We start from the raw sequence: 15,859 nt of genomic DNA on the forward strand, positions 1-15,859 counted from the left end.
TTTTGGTAAAAAAAAAAAGTTCTTCCATATAATAACCCTTTTAATTTCATTTTTCTACGTTGTGTCCCTCTATATAACACTTTCTACATCGTAACCCTAAAATACATTCAGTTCCACACAGTAACCTAGCCATTAACAAATTCCGTTAGTGAGACGGTTGAGACTCACTTTCCACTTAATAATATTTTTTGTATCTGCATGTTGAATTATATTCCGTTTAAGGGTTATTTTAATTCTTGAGGTTTTAAATTGAGCTCAGATTTGACAAAAAAATAATGTAAATGACTCGTTGTCTATATCAAAAAATGTCTTGAATTGCGTGTTTACGTTTTAACGCCTACCCGCCCAATTACCATTATACCCATTTTTTAAATGTTGCCCACCCGGTTCACCAGAGCTCGACTACATCCGCCCAATTACAATTATACCCATTACTTTTAAGTTCAATTGACACATATACCCTTGACGAACATTGTTGTTTTAGAGGAGCAACGTCGCCCACTAAATTACCTAAATCCAGCATTCTTCTCACAAATTACACCACCACAATCTCAACCACAACAAGGAGGCAAAAGCTTCCTCGCTATTCCAGACTTTCTGGAGGTATCCCATCCCATATTCATGGGTCCGTTCTTCTTCAACCTTTGAATCTCTTGCTCGAAACTTTGGCTCTTCTCTCAGTTCATCATACCAAGTACCTATCTTAGCGGAAACTCTAATTATTCGAAAATTGATTGATTCTAAGAGATTTGCTTTTGGATGAACAGTTGGGAATTTTTCTGTTGATTGTTATCTGGAATTTCTAGGGTTTTTGCTTCTGCTCTTAGATATCTGCGAAGAGTAATCGACTAGGGTTTTATTATGGAAGGTGTTAATCGAGATGGGGAACGCACATTTAGGGTTGCTTTTAGCGAAGAAGGAGCCGTAAAATTGGCAGAACGATTGGCGGATACTTTGAAGGACTACATGGGTGATGATGTTGATGATACTCTCGTGGTATGGATTGTATTTGATTGAATTATATAAGTTTTTTCGGATCTTTGATTATTGTTTTAATTGCTTTATCTCTGCAAATTGTGTACTAGTATTAGGTTACATCGTCAACTTAAAAAATAATTACGATTGGTTGGTGTGATCTCGGTGTTGTTAGAATGTATGGCACTGCAATGACCATTGTTACATTGAATGGTGCTGAACTTTGCAATTGACCATTGTTAGAATGAATGGTACTGTACCCATTTGCTAACGACCGAATGAATGATAATGAACCCCTTTGCCTATCCTTTTCCGGATTGAATTATGATTTTATGATTACATCGAATCGAAGTTTTCTGAATTTGTTAGGTAGTGGACTCTAGACCCTTTACATGCCTAAGTCAAAGGAATTGCTTTAGCATTTGTTTCAGTTTAGCTAGCTTTTCACTTGATAAGTAGAGTCCGAATCATGTAAGCCGTAACTTGCAAACTACATGGGACTTATTTTAATTTATAGTCCAGTAAATGGAACATTCCCTAATTTATTTTTTCACTGTTATATGCTTGCTTGAACTTGCAGAAATATGTCATAGTTTTACTGGGAAATGGACGGCGCAAGGAGGAAGTCAAGGAGGACCTGGATGTTTTTCTGGGCGATAAGAGTGATTCTTTTGTTACATGGTAATGTTGCTGTACCTTTATAAACTGTATGCTGAAGATACCAGCAGAATTAATTCAACCTATATAATGATTGATTTCTCTTTCTTATGCAGGCTTTGGGACCATCTTGCCACTTACTTGGACCAGTATGTAGGATCTCATCAATCTTGTTCAGATGAGGTGGCAAAAGCTAAACCTGAATTGGTTGAGCAGCCTAGTAAAGATGATTCCAGTCACCCAGTCTCAGAATCTGATAGAGGAAAGTCTAGCAAGACTTCTAGAAGCCGGCACAATAGGGATTGGAAATCACTTGTGACAGATAAACTTCAACCTCCTCTTATCCGAAGCTCTGTTACCAAGAATAAGCAGAATGAAGAGAAAACCTATCCCAATGCGTTGCATACCAGGCAATCTGTTTCACCGCAACGTACTGTGCATAGGAAAAGAAATCGTCCTGATGAACATCCTCGGCCAAAGGTTGGTGATTAATGTTGTTTGTATTAATGTTTTTTCCCCTTTTTCTCTTAGTCATACTCTATTTCTTCTTGCTTCATAGGCATTTTAATTTTGGTGCTGGGTGTTTTTATTGAGTTTAGAGAACTAGAGAATTTCATAATACCCTTGTAGTTGAAACTTGTAAGCTTAACTGAAATTCTAATGAGCTATTTTTGTAAAAAAAAAATTGTTTGGAGGGTGTCTGCTTGTATCATGTATTTGTTGTGCTTATTATGGATTTTGCTTGAGCAATGTCTCTGGCCTGCGCTATGGTTGGATTTTGTTATAGCACTAACTGTTAGAGAAGACCTGCACTATGCTTTATGTTTCTCTACTTCTCCTGATGCAGTTATTAATTTTGGTCAGAGAGCAACTATTGCTGCACCTAGAAGGCTACTTCAATTTGCTGTTAGAGAAGCAGTTGCAACTACAAGATCCTCCAACTCTGTGTCAGAGCCAGCACGAAAGCGACTACGCTCTGTGGTCTCTACACCCATTGGGAATTTGACAGAGGAAGTTAATCATAAGAGACCTCAGTCAGTGACAAGGTTGCAAAGCTCTATGGCAACTGCAATTAAAGCTGTTGAAGATGCATCCAATGATGTCAAAAGGGTAAGAACTGGAAATGTCTTCGATAGACTGAGTCGTGGTGATAGAAGCTCTGATCAAGTATCATTTTTCAAAGAACCTGCTGTCCAAGATGATGAATATGACGATTTTGATATTCGCAACAATTCACGTCAAAGGTATCTTCAAACAAGAGATAATATTAAACAACACATTGTGAATGCATCCATGATGGACAGCAGCACTGGCCTGGCATCTGATTCTGCATCTGATAATGAAGGATATGATGATGTCAATGTTGTCGGTGCTAGAGAATTTGATGTCTCTGAAACCGGCACTTCTGCTAAACGCGATGATTCATTGAGAGTGCACTATAGTGTTGCCCAAAATACTGAAGGAATGACACGTCAATCACAAAGAAAAGATCAAGAATTACCAGCTTCTGCGGCTAATACCAAGCATAAAATTGTGAATATCTCAGTGAATGTAAATACTTGGAAACCACCCCATTACCAAGCAGCACGAGAGAAACCAGGAGTAGAGACTCTAAAGTCCACACAGGAGATTGACACTGGAGCTGGCAATTCAAATGTTCGATTGATGAAGGAAAATAGCAACTCAGTCACTGTTTATGGAAATGTAATTATCTATTTATTTTTGTGTGTGTCCTAGTTATTTTCTGTGCTCATTTGCTTTAATCTTGACTAGTTGGAATTTATAAGCTGCAATTTCATTGATATCAGGGTTCACCTGCTGCAGACACCCAAAAAGAAAACCAGAATATTGTGGGGTCAACTGCTCCTGGTTAGCTTTCTACTTTTCTTGACTGAGATATGACTCTTTTCTGTCTTCTTTGTTGAAGATATGTAGTTGCATTTTTCCTGACAATTTTCCACTACCAGGGCCGTATTCAACTGGTCTTCCGTTGGAAGATGCTGATTCACGTACAATTTATGTCAATAATGTAAGTTTTGTGCAACTAGTAGTGGTCCAGCTTCACATTTTGGATCGGGCAATTTGTACATGTTTGATTTCTTAATTACTGGTGCTTCATTAGGTTCATTTTGCTGCTACGAAGGACACACTGTCTCGGCATTTCAACAAGTTTGGAGAAGTGTTGAAGGTGATAATTTTAACTGATGCTGCAACAGGACATCCAAAAGGGTGAGGATGCGTGCTTGTTAAGTTGCTTTTATATATAATTGAACACTTTTTTTGCTTATCACGAGTAGTTTAATCCACGTTGCCAAAGCAGATCAGCTTATGTGGAGTTCATGCGAAAAGAAGCGGCAGATAATGCTTTGGCATTGGATGGGACATCCTTCATGTCGCGTATCATCAAGGCAAGTTTTTTGGTTATACTTATACATCTGTCTGTATAGGTTTTCTACTCTTCTGTGTAGAGCTGAATATATTTCGAATTATATAGAGTGGCAGAAGATTCAAATGTTCAACTAGGGGATTAAAATCTGTGTATTCTTTTGGCAGTAGTGGTATTTCACTCCCTTATAATGATCAGAAATGAACTTTATGAATAATTTCTACTTATGCATACGGCATACCATATTTACTTAAAATTATGACCTTAAATGTCTTACTGATGCACGGACACTTCACCCAACTGCCGTGTCCGGAAGTCGGACATCGTGTCAGATGCCGACACTCGTTGGACACATGACGATACATCTTGGATCGTTTCCCACTGTGATACGATCCGTTGTGCTTTTTACACGTCACCTTATCTTTTCAATTTTTTTTAAATGGGAAAATTTAAGCTAAATAAGATATATATTAGGTAATTGTTAAATAATAGGGGTGCCTTCATAAATAGCTCATTGTTATATGTGAACTAAAAGAGCTTTGTTAATATGGTATAGTGTGATCTAATGAAAGAACCGAACGACAATATAGGACTAGAGTGGAAAACGAAATCAATTAGGCAAGTACTTTACGACGATTAATTTCGTAATTTTGTAATATTTGCACTTATGATTCGATGTGTAGGTCATGTATATGAATTTTAACATCTTGCACCCGTGTCCCCTATTATTAGATTGATGTTTTCCTGTATCCGTTTCATACCCGTATCCGTGTTAGACCCGGAACGCGGGATGGTATAACGTCCCCCGTACCGGAACGTCCGTACCGAAACGCGGATCTGACGCGTCCTGGTTCGCGGTGGTTCGCGTTCTGGTTCGTCGATGGCGGAGAACCCGATTGTAGTAAGATCTAAGTTGCAATCTTGAGTGACAATTGGGTTATTATTTGTTTATAATTTCATGTTTAATTGAAAGCTTAAAACACTATAAAGGTTTTCGTCAATGGTGTTTAAAAAAAAAAGTTTTCATCTATGGATGAAGCATGAGGGAGATGAAGAAACGTGTAAATAAATATGTCTAGAGCAAGATTGTGGACCCCATGTTCCCTTTTTCTTTCTTTTTTTTTTAAAAAAAATTGCCTACACAGTACTATTGTGGACCCCTATGTCCCCTTTTCTTTCTATTTACGTGGTATTAAATTGCCTAGAATGCCTACACAGTAATCACTGTACTAATTTTAAATTGCCTACACAGGAATCAATACTACTTATTAATTACAATTTCCAGCTTTATCATTTTTTTTAATGTGTATTTATTTACGGTAAGTATAGTAATAAAATTAAAAAAACACTATAAACGTCCATACGTTCCGGGAACTTTAAAGGCTACGTTCCACGTTCCCGTTCTCGTACCAAGTTCCGGAACGTCCCGCGTTCCATGTAACGTTGGTCAGTACTCGTTCTCGTGCAACCTATCTTAGCTACTAAGTTGTCACCTTTAATATTTCTCAGGTTTTTTTAACCTTCCTATTGCATTTATAGGATAACATACTTCGGTTTCAATGATGAGATAACCTAACCCATCTCTTGCATATTTTAGTAGGTTTAAAACCTTTTTCTAAGTTTATTTCTTTATTCTATTTTGTTTATAAATAGTCGAGTTCACTAGCTTTGCTTATTGGGTCTCATATATACAATTTTGAATTAGAGGTTCTCAAATCTTTTATATTAGAAGTTGACATGTCTAGTTGTCAAACATAAATGCATCTCTGGATTCCCCCAAAACTCCTACATATTGCTGATAATACATATGCTTTGTATCCATGTGGGACACCCAAGACCGTTCTTTCCATTTTCAAGCATAGCTTGGAGCTTGCTTTGTGGATTTTTTGTCAGCATAAAATGGCGAGTGCTTATAATTCAATGTTTGTGACATTATCAAATATAGTGGTAGACACTTTTATCTTTAAGTATGGTTTTGAGGTTTCTAGCTCCTTTTGTGTCATTGAGCCTTAGGTTTAGAAGCTAACCCTTTGCTATTCTACAAAGGTTATATTATTAGGATTTTTTTCTACTTCCCTTCCTTGTGATTTATATATCCTTTAACGTGTTGGATATTATAACATTGAGGTTAAATTTTTACTTAAAGCTCAGTTGTGACATAATTTTTTATGTTGCACTCCTCAAAATCATATGGGCTTAAATCAACATTTGGCCTGTTTGACTGCATGATGTATTGAATCATTTGAAAGAAAACTTTAGTTGATAGGTCTTGATATGTAGAAAATACAAGTTTATCAATATGATAAACAAATTTTGTTTATCAAATGGAAAAATTGTAAATAAATCAACTTTTTATTAAATATGGGCCCCATTGTTGTTGATATATTTACGAAAATGCCATGATAACCGGGCATTTATGTTGTTTTATTTACCATTTTGCCATTTGATAATCAAATTTTGCTTATCAAGTTGATTAACGGGGACTTCCTCATTGATATGCTGATGATTGATGAAGGGATATTAGTGTTATCTAGATTAGTGTATAAAAAGGCTAAGGTGTAATGAGGCAATGAATGTCTTGCTATGCCTAGGCGTGCTTTGATGCAAAATTTGCTTGTGTGCTCCTTAGATGTGCTCAATTGCGCCTCAAGTGTGGTTTATTCGCCTAAGGTGCACCTCGCTAAGAGTAAAAAAGCCGCTCTACCCTAGTTGCCTAGCATGTAAGCGTAAGGTGCTCCTTTTTATACATTGATCTAGATGTTGATTTATTTGTGGCTATCAAGTCTTGCTTATATTACTCTATATTATTTTAGTACTCTTTTTTTTTTCAAAATAAACTCCTTGATTTGACATTTTGCATTAGTCACATAATCCAATTTGGCCAAGGTTAGTGGTTAATATATATATTATCATGTGGACAATTGTTGTTGGAATCGATTCAATGTGTATTTGTGAAATCAAATTTTATAATTTTTACTTATTTATATTTAAAGATACCATCGGTCAAAAATTTGCATTGGCATACTCTGAGGCATGTGTTTTGAAATAGAGGGAGTATTATCTCTCTCTCTCTCTCTCTCTCTCTCTCTCTTTTTTGTCACTTGATATGATTTAATGGAAGTTGGTAGTGATATTATTGGATGTTTTCTCTGATTTGTATTATGGCAATTAGCAAGATGATGGAGGTAAAATGTTAGAAATAAATAAGGACAACTGACAAGTAAGATGAGTGAACGAGTGTAGATGCTTAGGAAGTTGGGGGTACTCCCCCCCTCACCCACCATAAATCCAGTTTTCTTTGTTGATGAGAGAGAGAGAGAGAGAGAGAGAGAGAGAGAGAGAGAGAGAGAGAGAGAGAGAGAGAGAGAGAGAGAGAGAGAGAGAAGGGGGGGGGGAGGTAGGGTTATTTTCCAACAAATCCAGTGCTGTTTGGTGACTAATTACTATGATTTCAGAGTAAGAGTGTAGTATTAAGGGGTTGGTGTGATACTGTGGGTCTGTGGTTATATCATTATTTCTATAACTTGACTATTGATGGGAGCAGTTCATGACTTCAGATGGCATTCATTTCAGGCGGTAGTCCTCTTCTCCACTTGCAAAATTTATCATCTTTTTGCTAAGTCTGATGAGTCCTTACCTACAAGGAGCTCTCCTCACTGTTTGTTTTTTTTCCCGCCTCACTGTAGTCCTGGTCAACAAATTTAGACAAGGAGTGGGTGTAGGCTGATAAGTCTAGATATGATAAAATAAGTTCAGAGCTAATAAGATAGTGCCAATTATAAGTTCTAATGAGGTCTGATAAGGTTCAATAAGTTAGGTGAAGTTTAAAGGTTTATAAGTTCAGATATGATACAATAACGACTAATATATTCTTTTAACATGAGTCTAGGGCTAATAAGATACAATAAGATGAGTAAAATTCAGGTGAAGAAAACACTACCTAATTAAGATAAGTTAAATATAATCTAAGATTAGATGAGTGAAGTTCAGGTGAGGGGATTTCTAATTTTGCAGGTTGATTCAGAGTAGACCTTTTCAGAAAGACCAATTGCTTTAAACTAAATAAAATATATCAAGCTAAGATAGTGGTTCTTAATTAAATATGAGTGACAGTGATTAGATGAATGTGTTTTGTCTTGGTTTGCTCGTGGATTGTCAGATCTACGCGTAGTAAGTTGTGCCGATGAGGTGTGAAAATTAGGCACTTGGTTTAGAAGCCTGGTTCAAATTTATTTCGTGAGGTCTTGAAGATGCATCTGCTGGTTTTTTTTTTATAATAAAGGAAAATTTGTAAATAATAATCCCAACTTTGCTCCATTTTTTTTTTTAATAATCCCAACTTTGGATTATTCTGGAATAATCCCAACTTTGGGGGTTATTTATTTTCTTCAATTCCAAACCGGTCAACAAAAGTCAATGACTTATTATATCAGGTAACTTGACATGTGTCAAGTCCTGATTGGTCCAAAAAATAAAAAATAAAAATTATTTAAAAAAAAAAAAAAATCCCAGCTCCTCCCCTTTCCCCAAATGGCCACCGTAACCCACATTTCTACCGCCCATCCCAACCCCCTCCCTCGTCGGCCTGACACCCCTCCCCCACCCCTGGCGCCGCCCCTCCCCATTCCCTCTAAACCACTATTCTGCCTCCCCGAAACCCCCTCCCATTCCCCACACAAACACCAAGTAAACCGTCACCACCATCACCATACTACAACAACACCACCAAAGTCGAACATCACCAACAACTACTCCATCTCTTCCTTACCGTCAACAACATCACAGCAGCCCGCAAAAGTCCCAACTTTAGCCCATATCAGAATAATCCAAACGAATTTTAAATTTTTTTAAAAAAACATCGGTGTTTTGAGGGAAGGGGGTTACGGGAATTGGTGGAGGTAGTTCAACGGGGAAGGGGGAGGGGCTAGGGGATAAGAGGAGGGGCGGCTGGCCAGCAGGAGGAGGGGAGTGGATTTTCCGGTGCGAGAGAGGATTATTAGGGTGGCTAGGGTTCCGGTGGCGGTGGGGCTGGGGTGGTCAGGGAAGGGGTGGGGCTGGGGCTGGGGTGGTCAGGGAGGGGTGGGGCTGAGCTGGGATGGGTTTCTGATTTTTTGTTTTTGTTTTTTTTTTTATTTTTTTGGCTAATTGGCTCTTGACACGTGGCATTTAAAGAAAAAAAAAAAGAATTTAACTTGTTCAACAGGTAACCAGTAATTGGATTGAAGAAAATAAACAACCCCCAAAGTTGGGATTATTAAAAGAAAATGGAGCAAAATTGGGATTATTATTTATAAATTTTCCTATAATAAAAAAGAACAGTCTTAATTTTCATTGGGTAGGATAGGGGAAATGTGTTGGTACTGTATAAATATAAATGCTGAGGTTCAGTAGCAATTTGGTGGTGCTTGTTGATGGATGGGCGTCGCCCTTTTCCTCTAATTTTCTATGTGTTAATCTGAGTATAGGTAGAAAGTACTGTTTCATGTGGGTCATTTTCTGTCACTTTTTTTAAAACGTCTTTTGTTTTTTTTTTTATCGATACTTGTTTTTTGTGATGTTTCCCAGCCACACATTTGTTGTCTTTGTGTTTCCCTGCTCTCTGAATTCAGGGGCCTTTATTAGATGTTTCTAGCAGCCTTGTGTATTTCTTATTTTTTCCTTGCCTGTGAGTTTGATGGAATCATCAAAACCTAGAATCTTGTCACGAAATAAGTGGTGTGGATATGATTGTATATTTTTTTTGATGGATGGATATGATTTACTATGATTTGCTGACAATTTTCTGTTATTTTTCCAGTTATGCATATGTGTAACTGGAAGCAAAGCCTAGCATTAAATTTTACTCCATTACAATTGTACATGCTCTAAAAGTAAAATATGCCTATTCAGGTTATGAAGAAAAGCTCTGTCCAGCAAGAAGCCAACCCTGTGATGACGTGGCCTCGTATTACTCGTGGTTCTCCCTTTCCCGTTCCTAGATTTGCACAATCTCCCTTTCCAAGGGTTTTTCCTGGTGCATATAGAGCACGACCGCCTGTTAAACCAGGTATGAGGAGTATGCAGTGGAAGCGGGATTCCCAGCAAACCTCAGTGGAGAGTGTGGCTTCAGTTCCTGGAAACATAACTGCAGGGCGTGGCCTCACCTATATCCGTACTGAAGCCAAGTCAGACGGAAATCCTGGCGGGCTGTAATTAATTACTACATTTAGGCTTTTTTGTGGAACTTAGATCCTGGTTTACATATTCAACCTGTTTAGCTGGGGTGACTGCTTGGGTTAAAGGAGAGACTTCAATTCCATTAGTAATAATAACCAAAAAAAAAAAAAAAAAAAGAGAAAAAAGAGGTTTTTGTCAGTATAGAGAAAGGAAGACTTTGAAAAGCCAGGTATATGATTGTGCACAACTTTGCAGGTTGTTGAGGTGGATACAGATGAGTGAGTGAGTAAAATGGTTTTGTTTTTTGTTGATTGTACTGAATAGTACAAGTAATTTCACAAGAGAAGAAGGGAGAGGGAGGGATCATGGATGAAATGAGAAGTTTTTGGATCCCGTTTATCGTTACTTCATGGAAGTTTGGCTTCTTGTTTGAGAGATTTGGGACTAACATGATGTGGGAAAGAGTGGATGGAAGAATGGCTTCATAGCCAGCCATTTTATCTATTTTAGAAACTTTTTTTTTTTTTTTTTTTTTTTTTTTTTTTTTTTTTTTGGTAAGGTACGAAACTATTTTTGGGACATGAACTTTCTGAAGACTATTTGATTAGAAAAGTATCGTAATGTACAGTTACAGTATTTTTTTAGCATCTTTGATAATTTATTGGTAATATTGTCTAAAAAAAAGAAAAAGAAAAAGAAAAAGTCATTTCTTGGTTATTACTCCGTATGCTCTTTTTATAACTCTAATTATATGTTCCTTCAAAAAAGGATGAAAATAAAATCCTAATCATACATATTGGATATTGGCTTCACCGGCTGTGGCTAGTGAGCTCATGAGTCGCTCAAAGATAAAGTCGATTTGGTGACTAAAAATTCAAATCAATCCTAGCAAATTGATAATGCACACTTAGTTTGCTCAATTAAGTAGAGGTATCAAAACTTGATCCGATTGTCTGATTTAAATTTTTAAATATTGTGAATAAAATGATTTACTTGGAGAAAATCCAAGTTTATCAATATGATAAACAAAATTTGTTTATCAAATGGTAAAATTGTAAATAAATCAACAACTTTTTAGTAAATTTGGGTCCCACTATTGTTGATATATTTACGAAAATGCCATGATGACTGGGCATTTATGTTGTTTTATTTACCATTTGATAAACAAATTTTGTTTATCAAATTGATTAACTGGGGCTTCCTCATTTACTTGGTAACATATTTCAATTTTGAAGTAAAGCCGATCCAACGTGTCTTTACTAATTCCAACTCAAAAACCAGAAAGAACACCTTTAGCCAAGTCATGTAGTCATGGACTCATGAGGGATCCCGTTACGGTCAACCCGGGAAAGGTAAGTGAAATACAACTCCTGATTTCCTGAGCATTTGAATCTGATTACCAGTGTGTATTGGTGAAGTGGTGGTGCAATAAGAGCCAATTCACCATTGACGCACTCAATTCAGCCGATCCTCTGCAATTCTCCTCTCTTCTCTCATACATAGATTAACATTATACATATATCTCTCTCTCTCTTCATTTTCATCACCAAAAATGAGCAGAAGAAGCTTATTAGCTCGGACTCACAATCTCACTTCCCTCTTCCTCAACAACCATTCATCTCTCCGGCACTATCGTCATTCTGCGCCACCACTCCACTCCGCCGCCACAACCTCACTCGCTAATCCATGCCTTCCAATCGCAACTACAATGGCGCAATTGCAGCAGCAGAAGCTCCTTCATCTTCATCATCATCATCTCAATCTTAATCTTGATTTCAACTTTGACAAATCGCCGAAAACAGCAATTCTCCCTCAACGATTTCACTACTCATCCGAATCGACTCCGACCCCAAACCCTAACACGAAGCATCAGGAGATCGAAGGTCCAACAGTGGAAAAGGATGAATCGCCTCTCGCAAACGAAAGCAGGGAAGTGACACAATCTCTACTCAAAACCATGTACAATGTTACCGGAATTCTTGCTTTATTAGGTCTGGCTCATTTAGGCATTGGCACATACTATTGCTACTGTTATACCAATGCTGCTGCTTCTGGTGCTACTACTACGGCTAATTCTTCAGCTCAATTGTTTGTAATGAGTGCTTTGGCTTTCGGGTTTCCGTTTTCGATGGCCTTTATGTTAAGGCAATCGCTGAAATCCATGCATTTCTTTCAGAAGATGGAGCAAATTGGGCGTCTTCAGTTGTTGACTAGTACTATGCAAATTTCCAAGCAACTTCGTCTCTTCTTTATTCGCCTTCGTGCTATTTCTTACTTGTGTCTTGCTGGTTTGTGCTCCTCTTTTATCTATTCGCTTTTCTATAATCTTTGATTACTTCAACAATACTAGTCTTTTATCTTTTCGTTGCTACATTAATTAAATTAAATCTTGTGGATCAATTATCATATCTTTTTATCTCGTTTTAATAATCCATGTTAATGCTTTTCTTTTTAGGGATTGAAAAGATAGCATGTATGTTTATATAATTTAACTCTATATCTAATTGTATACCGAATTTGGTGAAGGTAGCATTGTGTTAATTTGTAGGATTCACGGTTACAAACTTAGTACTCCCTCCGTCCTTTTATTAGAGTCCCATTTCTCTTGATTATGTGAGTTATAAAATGTTAGAAATTGGTTTTTAATTTAGGGACGGAGGGAGTAATATTTGATGTAGTATGGGAATCTAGAAGTTGATACAAGATTTTGCCAACTTATGTTGGCTGAGTCGAGCTAGATAGGCTTCTAGCAGGCATATTATTTTACACTCATGTCGTATTCGTGTATATGGCATTTAGTGGAAGCCATGATATAAATATGTTATGAGGATGTCATGTAAAGGAGTCAAGTAGATTGCTCCCCAGAAAGTAGTTGATTCAATATCAATAATATTATCAATAATGTTTCTATGATTTATAAGTTTACATTATTATTACTTCGTTCTAGGGTATAAATAATATTCCAATCACATCTTTTAGTCTATTTTATTTAACATGGACAGGTACCCTTTAATTTTGTTTTCAATGATCAAATTCAAACTTTCCCTAGCTGCCTCTAGAGAGTAAAACGCAAAAATCATATGTTTCACGAATGTCTGATTTTGTGATTTCTTACAGTTGAATACCCCACTATACTAGTGTAGGCCTATGTAGTACAAATTGTTGCTGCTATAATTGGTTCTTGTTTGATGCTTGCCTCCCTCCCCTTCTGAGGTGGAGATTTGAGATCAGTTGCTCTTGTCAAACTGCTCTGATTGCTGGCTGGATCACTTTTATCAGCCAGCGTGTGTTATATAAAGACTAAGGAGGGACTGGAGGTTGTACACTAGCAGCAGGACAATATTGTATATGGTAATGGCTCCTTCGTCTTTAATTAATGGTGTTGGTGTTAGTAGTGCAGTCCAAATAACTGAGTCATCCTACATTTCCCCCCCACCTGCCACCACCACTCCACATTCATATTCTCTCCCTCTGACTTTCTTTGACATTCCTTCGCTTCAATATCCTCCACTCCAACCTCTCTTTTTCTTTCAACTTGCACCTGTACCTGTTTCTTTTTTGGAATTCAGTTCTAACATCCTCCCTAGACTCAAACACTCCCTCTCGTCTGCCTTGCAATATTTCTTTCCCTTTGCCGGTAAACTCACGACTACACGTTCTCTCCTAGATAATCTAAGTTTCTTGACGGAGAATGGGAAATCAGATTCAGTTGGTTTGACTGTTGCGCTGTGTGATGCTGATTTTAATGATTTAAGCAGCTATGCCTACAAGTCTGCTCATATCTTTCAACAATTGGTTCCCTCATTGCCAACAATTGCATCCTCCACTATCATTGCTTCCCCGATTCCTTTATTAGCCATTCAGATCACATTCTTTCCCTCACCTTCTTCTGGTTTCTCCATTGGCTTTGCTTCTCATCCTGTGCTTTGTGATCAGAGGACCTTCAGTAACTTCCTTTACACTTGGGCTTCTTTCTCCAAGTCTGGTCATCTAAACTTTTCACTTGCCCCAACCTACCCTGCCTCCTTTGACAGGTCTGTGATTCTCGATTCTAATGGACTTCAGTCCATAATGTTGGAGCAGTGGTTGGGGTTGGAGTCCCATCCAACCGTGTCCATGAAGATGCTACCTCCTCCTCCTGCTGCTCATGCCTCACTCCAGTCCACATTTGTCATGGGGTCAGCTGATATTGCTAATGCTAAACGATGGTTACAAGCCCAGTGTGACAAGCTCAACAGGTCGTACCCTGTTCTCTTGTCACCCTACGTCGTCACGTGTGCCTTTGTGTGGACCTGTTTCTTAAGAGCCCAGGTCCAAAACAGTTTTGTTACTAAAGCCAAAGCAAAGGGTCCGATGTACTTTGGATTCATTGCAGGTGGTATTACCCGTTTACCCTATCAGGTATCTGCTAAGTATTTTGGTAACTGTGTTGGGTTTGGACGGGCAGTAGCAATGAGGGAGGAGTTACTGAAGGAAGGTGAGGGCATGTTGGCAGCTGCTGATGCAATTGGGAAAACCGTGAAGATGTTGGACAGTGATGTTTTAGGAGGAGCTGAGAGGTGGATATCTGAATGGCAGACATTAATTAAGTCTGAAGATCATATTCATGTGGTTGGGTCGCCCAAGGTGAACCTGTATGAGACGGATTTTGGGTGGGGGAAGCCAAAGAAGATAGAGGAAATTTCAATTGATGGAACCAGAGCCATTTCTCTTACGCAGAGCAGACACATGAAAAGTGGAATTGAGATAGGGCTGACTTTATCTAACTTCATTATGGACGACTTCCAATCTATCTTCACTCAAGGTCTTCGTGTTTTTGCCCAGTGAGGCTGGCTATCCTTTACTTGCTTGTTGAGAGCGTTAAGAGTTCGAGTTATGGCGTTGTACAGTATGTATTCCATTGTCCAGCGTCGTTTATTGTAATAAGCCTTATTGTTAGACTATAGACTGTCAAAAACTATCCCCTGATCATAGCTTTAGGCTATATTGTTCTGTTCTTTCAAGTGTTAACTACGGAGTAGTTTGTGGCTCGGTGATGCCTCGGGTTTTGTTTAAATACAAAATGAAAAAATAACTTTAAATTTAAATAAAATTCTGAAAACATTATCTTAAGTTTAAAATAAATTGGAAAAATGGGAAAAAAATTATGGGAATTGAAAGAGAGATGCAGTAATTGCTTAACTAGTTTTTAACAAATTACTCATATCATTTATGGAATCAACAACTATTACAAATTAAATTGTAGTTTATTGTGCAATTATTTAGAAGTTACATACTAGAGAAAATTAAATACAAAGGTTACACTTCTTTAAAAAAAATAAATAAATAAATAAAAAATACGAAGGTTACATATAGTAATACTCATTTCAATAAAAATAATTTTAATTCAATAAAATCAGTAATTTTAAAGAAGAAATATAATTGAGATTCAGTAAAATTAATTATCATTCAATAAAATTAATTTTAGTTCATTAAAAAAAAAAAAAAAAACAGATTAGAAAAATAAGGTTTTATTTTTATTTTTATTATTTTACCCTATTCACATTTTCCACTTCGATCAATATTTGGTGTTTTATTTTTAAGGAAAAATATAATAATATGGAGCATCGTTATACTTATCTCAATGTATAAGTGTATAACTTCTGAAAATCAACATTTGATCGTTTTTAAATCAATGATCTCAAT

General features: G+C 37.2%; 3 protein-coding genes across 3 annotated transcripts; all 3 read left to right on the plus strand.

The window, feature by feature from the left end:
- Nucleotides 1-494: 494 nt before the first annotated feature.
- LOC110705664 (nucleolin 1-like) lies at nucleotides 495-10,821 on the plus strand. The gene is made up of 9 exons (XM_021883565.1): nucleotides 495-996; nucleotides 1,556-1,656; nucleotides 1,749-2,112; nucleotides 2,497-3,336; nucleotides 3,441-3,501; nucleotides 3,600-3,661; nucleotides 3,755-3,861; nucleotides 3,953-4,040; nucleotides 9,908-10,821. Exons 1-9 carry the CDS (start codon nucleotides 862-864, stop codon nucleotides 10,208-10,210), a joined length of 2,061 nt encoding a protein of 686 aa, XP_021739257.1. The 5' UTR covers nucleotides 495-861; the 3' UTR covers nucleotides 10,211-10,821.
- Nucleotides 10,822-11,882: 1,061 nt separating this feature from the next.
- On the plus strand, nucleotides 11,883-12,506 carry LOC110705258. The gene has a single exon (XM_021883102.1). It carries the CDS (start codon nucleotides 11,883-11,885, stop codon nucleotides 12,504-12,506), a length of 624 nt encoding a protein of 207 aa, XP_021738794.1.
- Nucleotides 12,507-13,209: 703 nt separating this feature from the next.
- On the plus strand, nucleotides 13,210-15,543 carry LOC110705665 (coumaroyl-CoA:anthocyanidin 3-O-glucoside-6''-O-coumaroyltransferase 2-like). The gene has a single exon (XM_021883567.1). It carries the CDS (start codon nucleotides 13,523-13,525, stop codon nucleotides 14,999-15,001), a length of 1,479 nt encoding a protein of 492 aa, XP_021739259.1. The 5' UTR covers nucleotides 13,210-13,522; the 3' UTR covers nucleotides 15,002-15,543.
- The last annotated feature ends 316 nt before the right edge of the window (nucleotides 15,544-15,859 follow it).

Source organism: Chenopodium quinoa, unplaced genomic scaffold (assembly GCF_001683475.1).
Source record: "Chenopodium quinoa cultivar QQ74 unplaced genomic scaffold, ASM168347v1, whole genome shotgun sequence".
NCBI classification, from domain to species: domain Eukaryota; kingdom Viridiplantae; phylum Streptophyta; class Magnoliopsida; order Caryophyllales; family Amaranthaceae; genus Chenopodium; species Chenopodium quinoa.

Coding starts and splice junctions, on each gene's coding strand:
- LOC110705258 (XM_021883102.1), top strand. CDS start 11,883: ATGGCGCAATTGCAGCAGCAGAAGCTCCTTCATCTTCATCATCATCAT.
- LOC110705665 (XM_021883567.1), top strand. CDS start 13,523: ATGGTAATGGCTCCTTCGTCTTTAATTAATGGTGTTGGTGTTAGTAGT.
- LOC110705664 (XM_021883565.1), top strand. CDS start 862: ATGGAAGGTGTTAATCGAGATGGGGAACGCACATTTAGGGTTGCTTTT. Junction 1,657..1,748: donor AGTGATTCTTTTGTTACATG/GTAATGTTGCTG, acceptor TTTCTTATGCAG/GCTTTGGGACCATCTTGCCA. Junction 2,113..2,496: donor ATGAACATCCTCGGCCAAAG/GTTGGTGATTAA, acceptor AATTTTGGTCAG/AGAGCAACTATTGCTGCACC.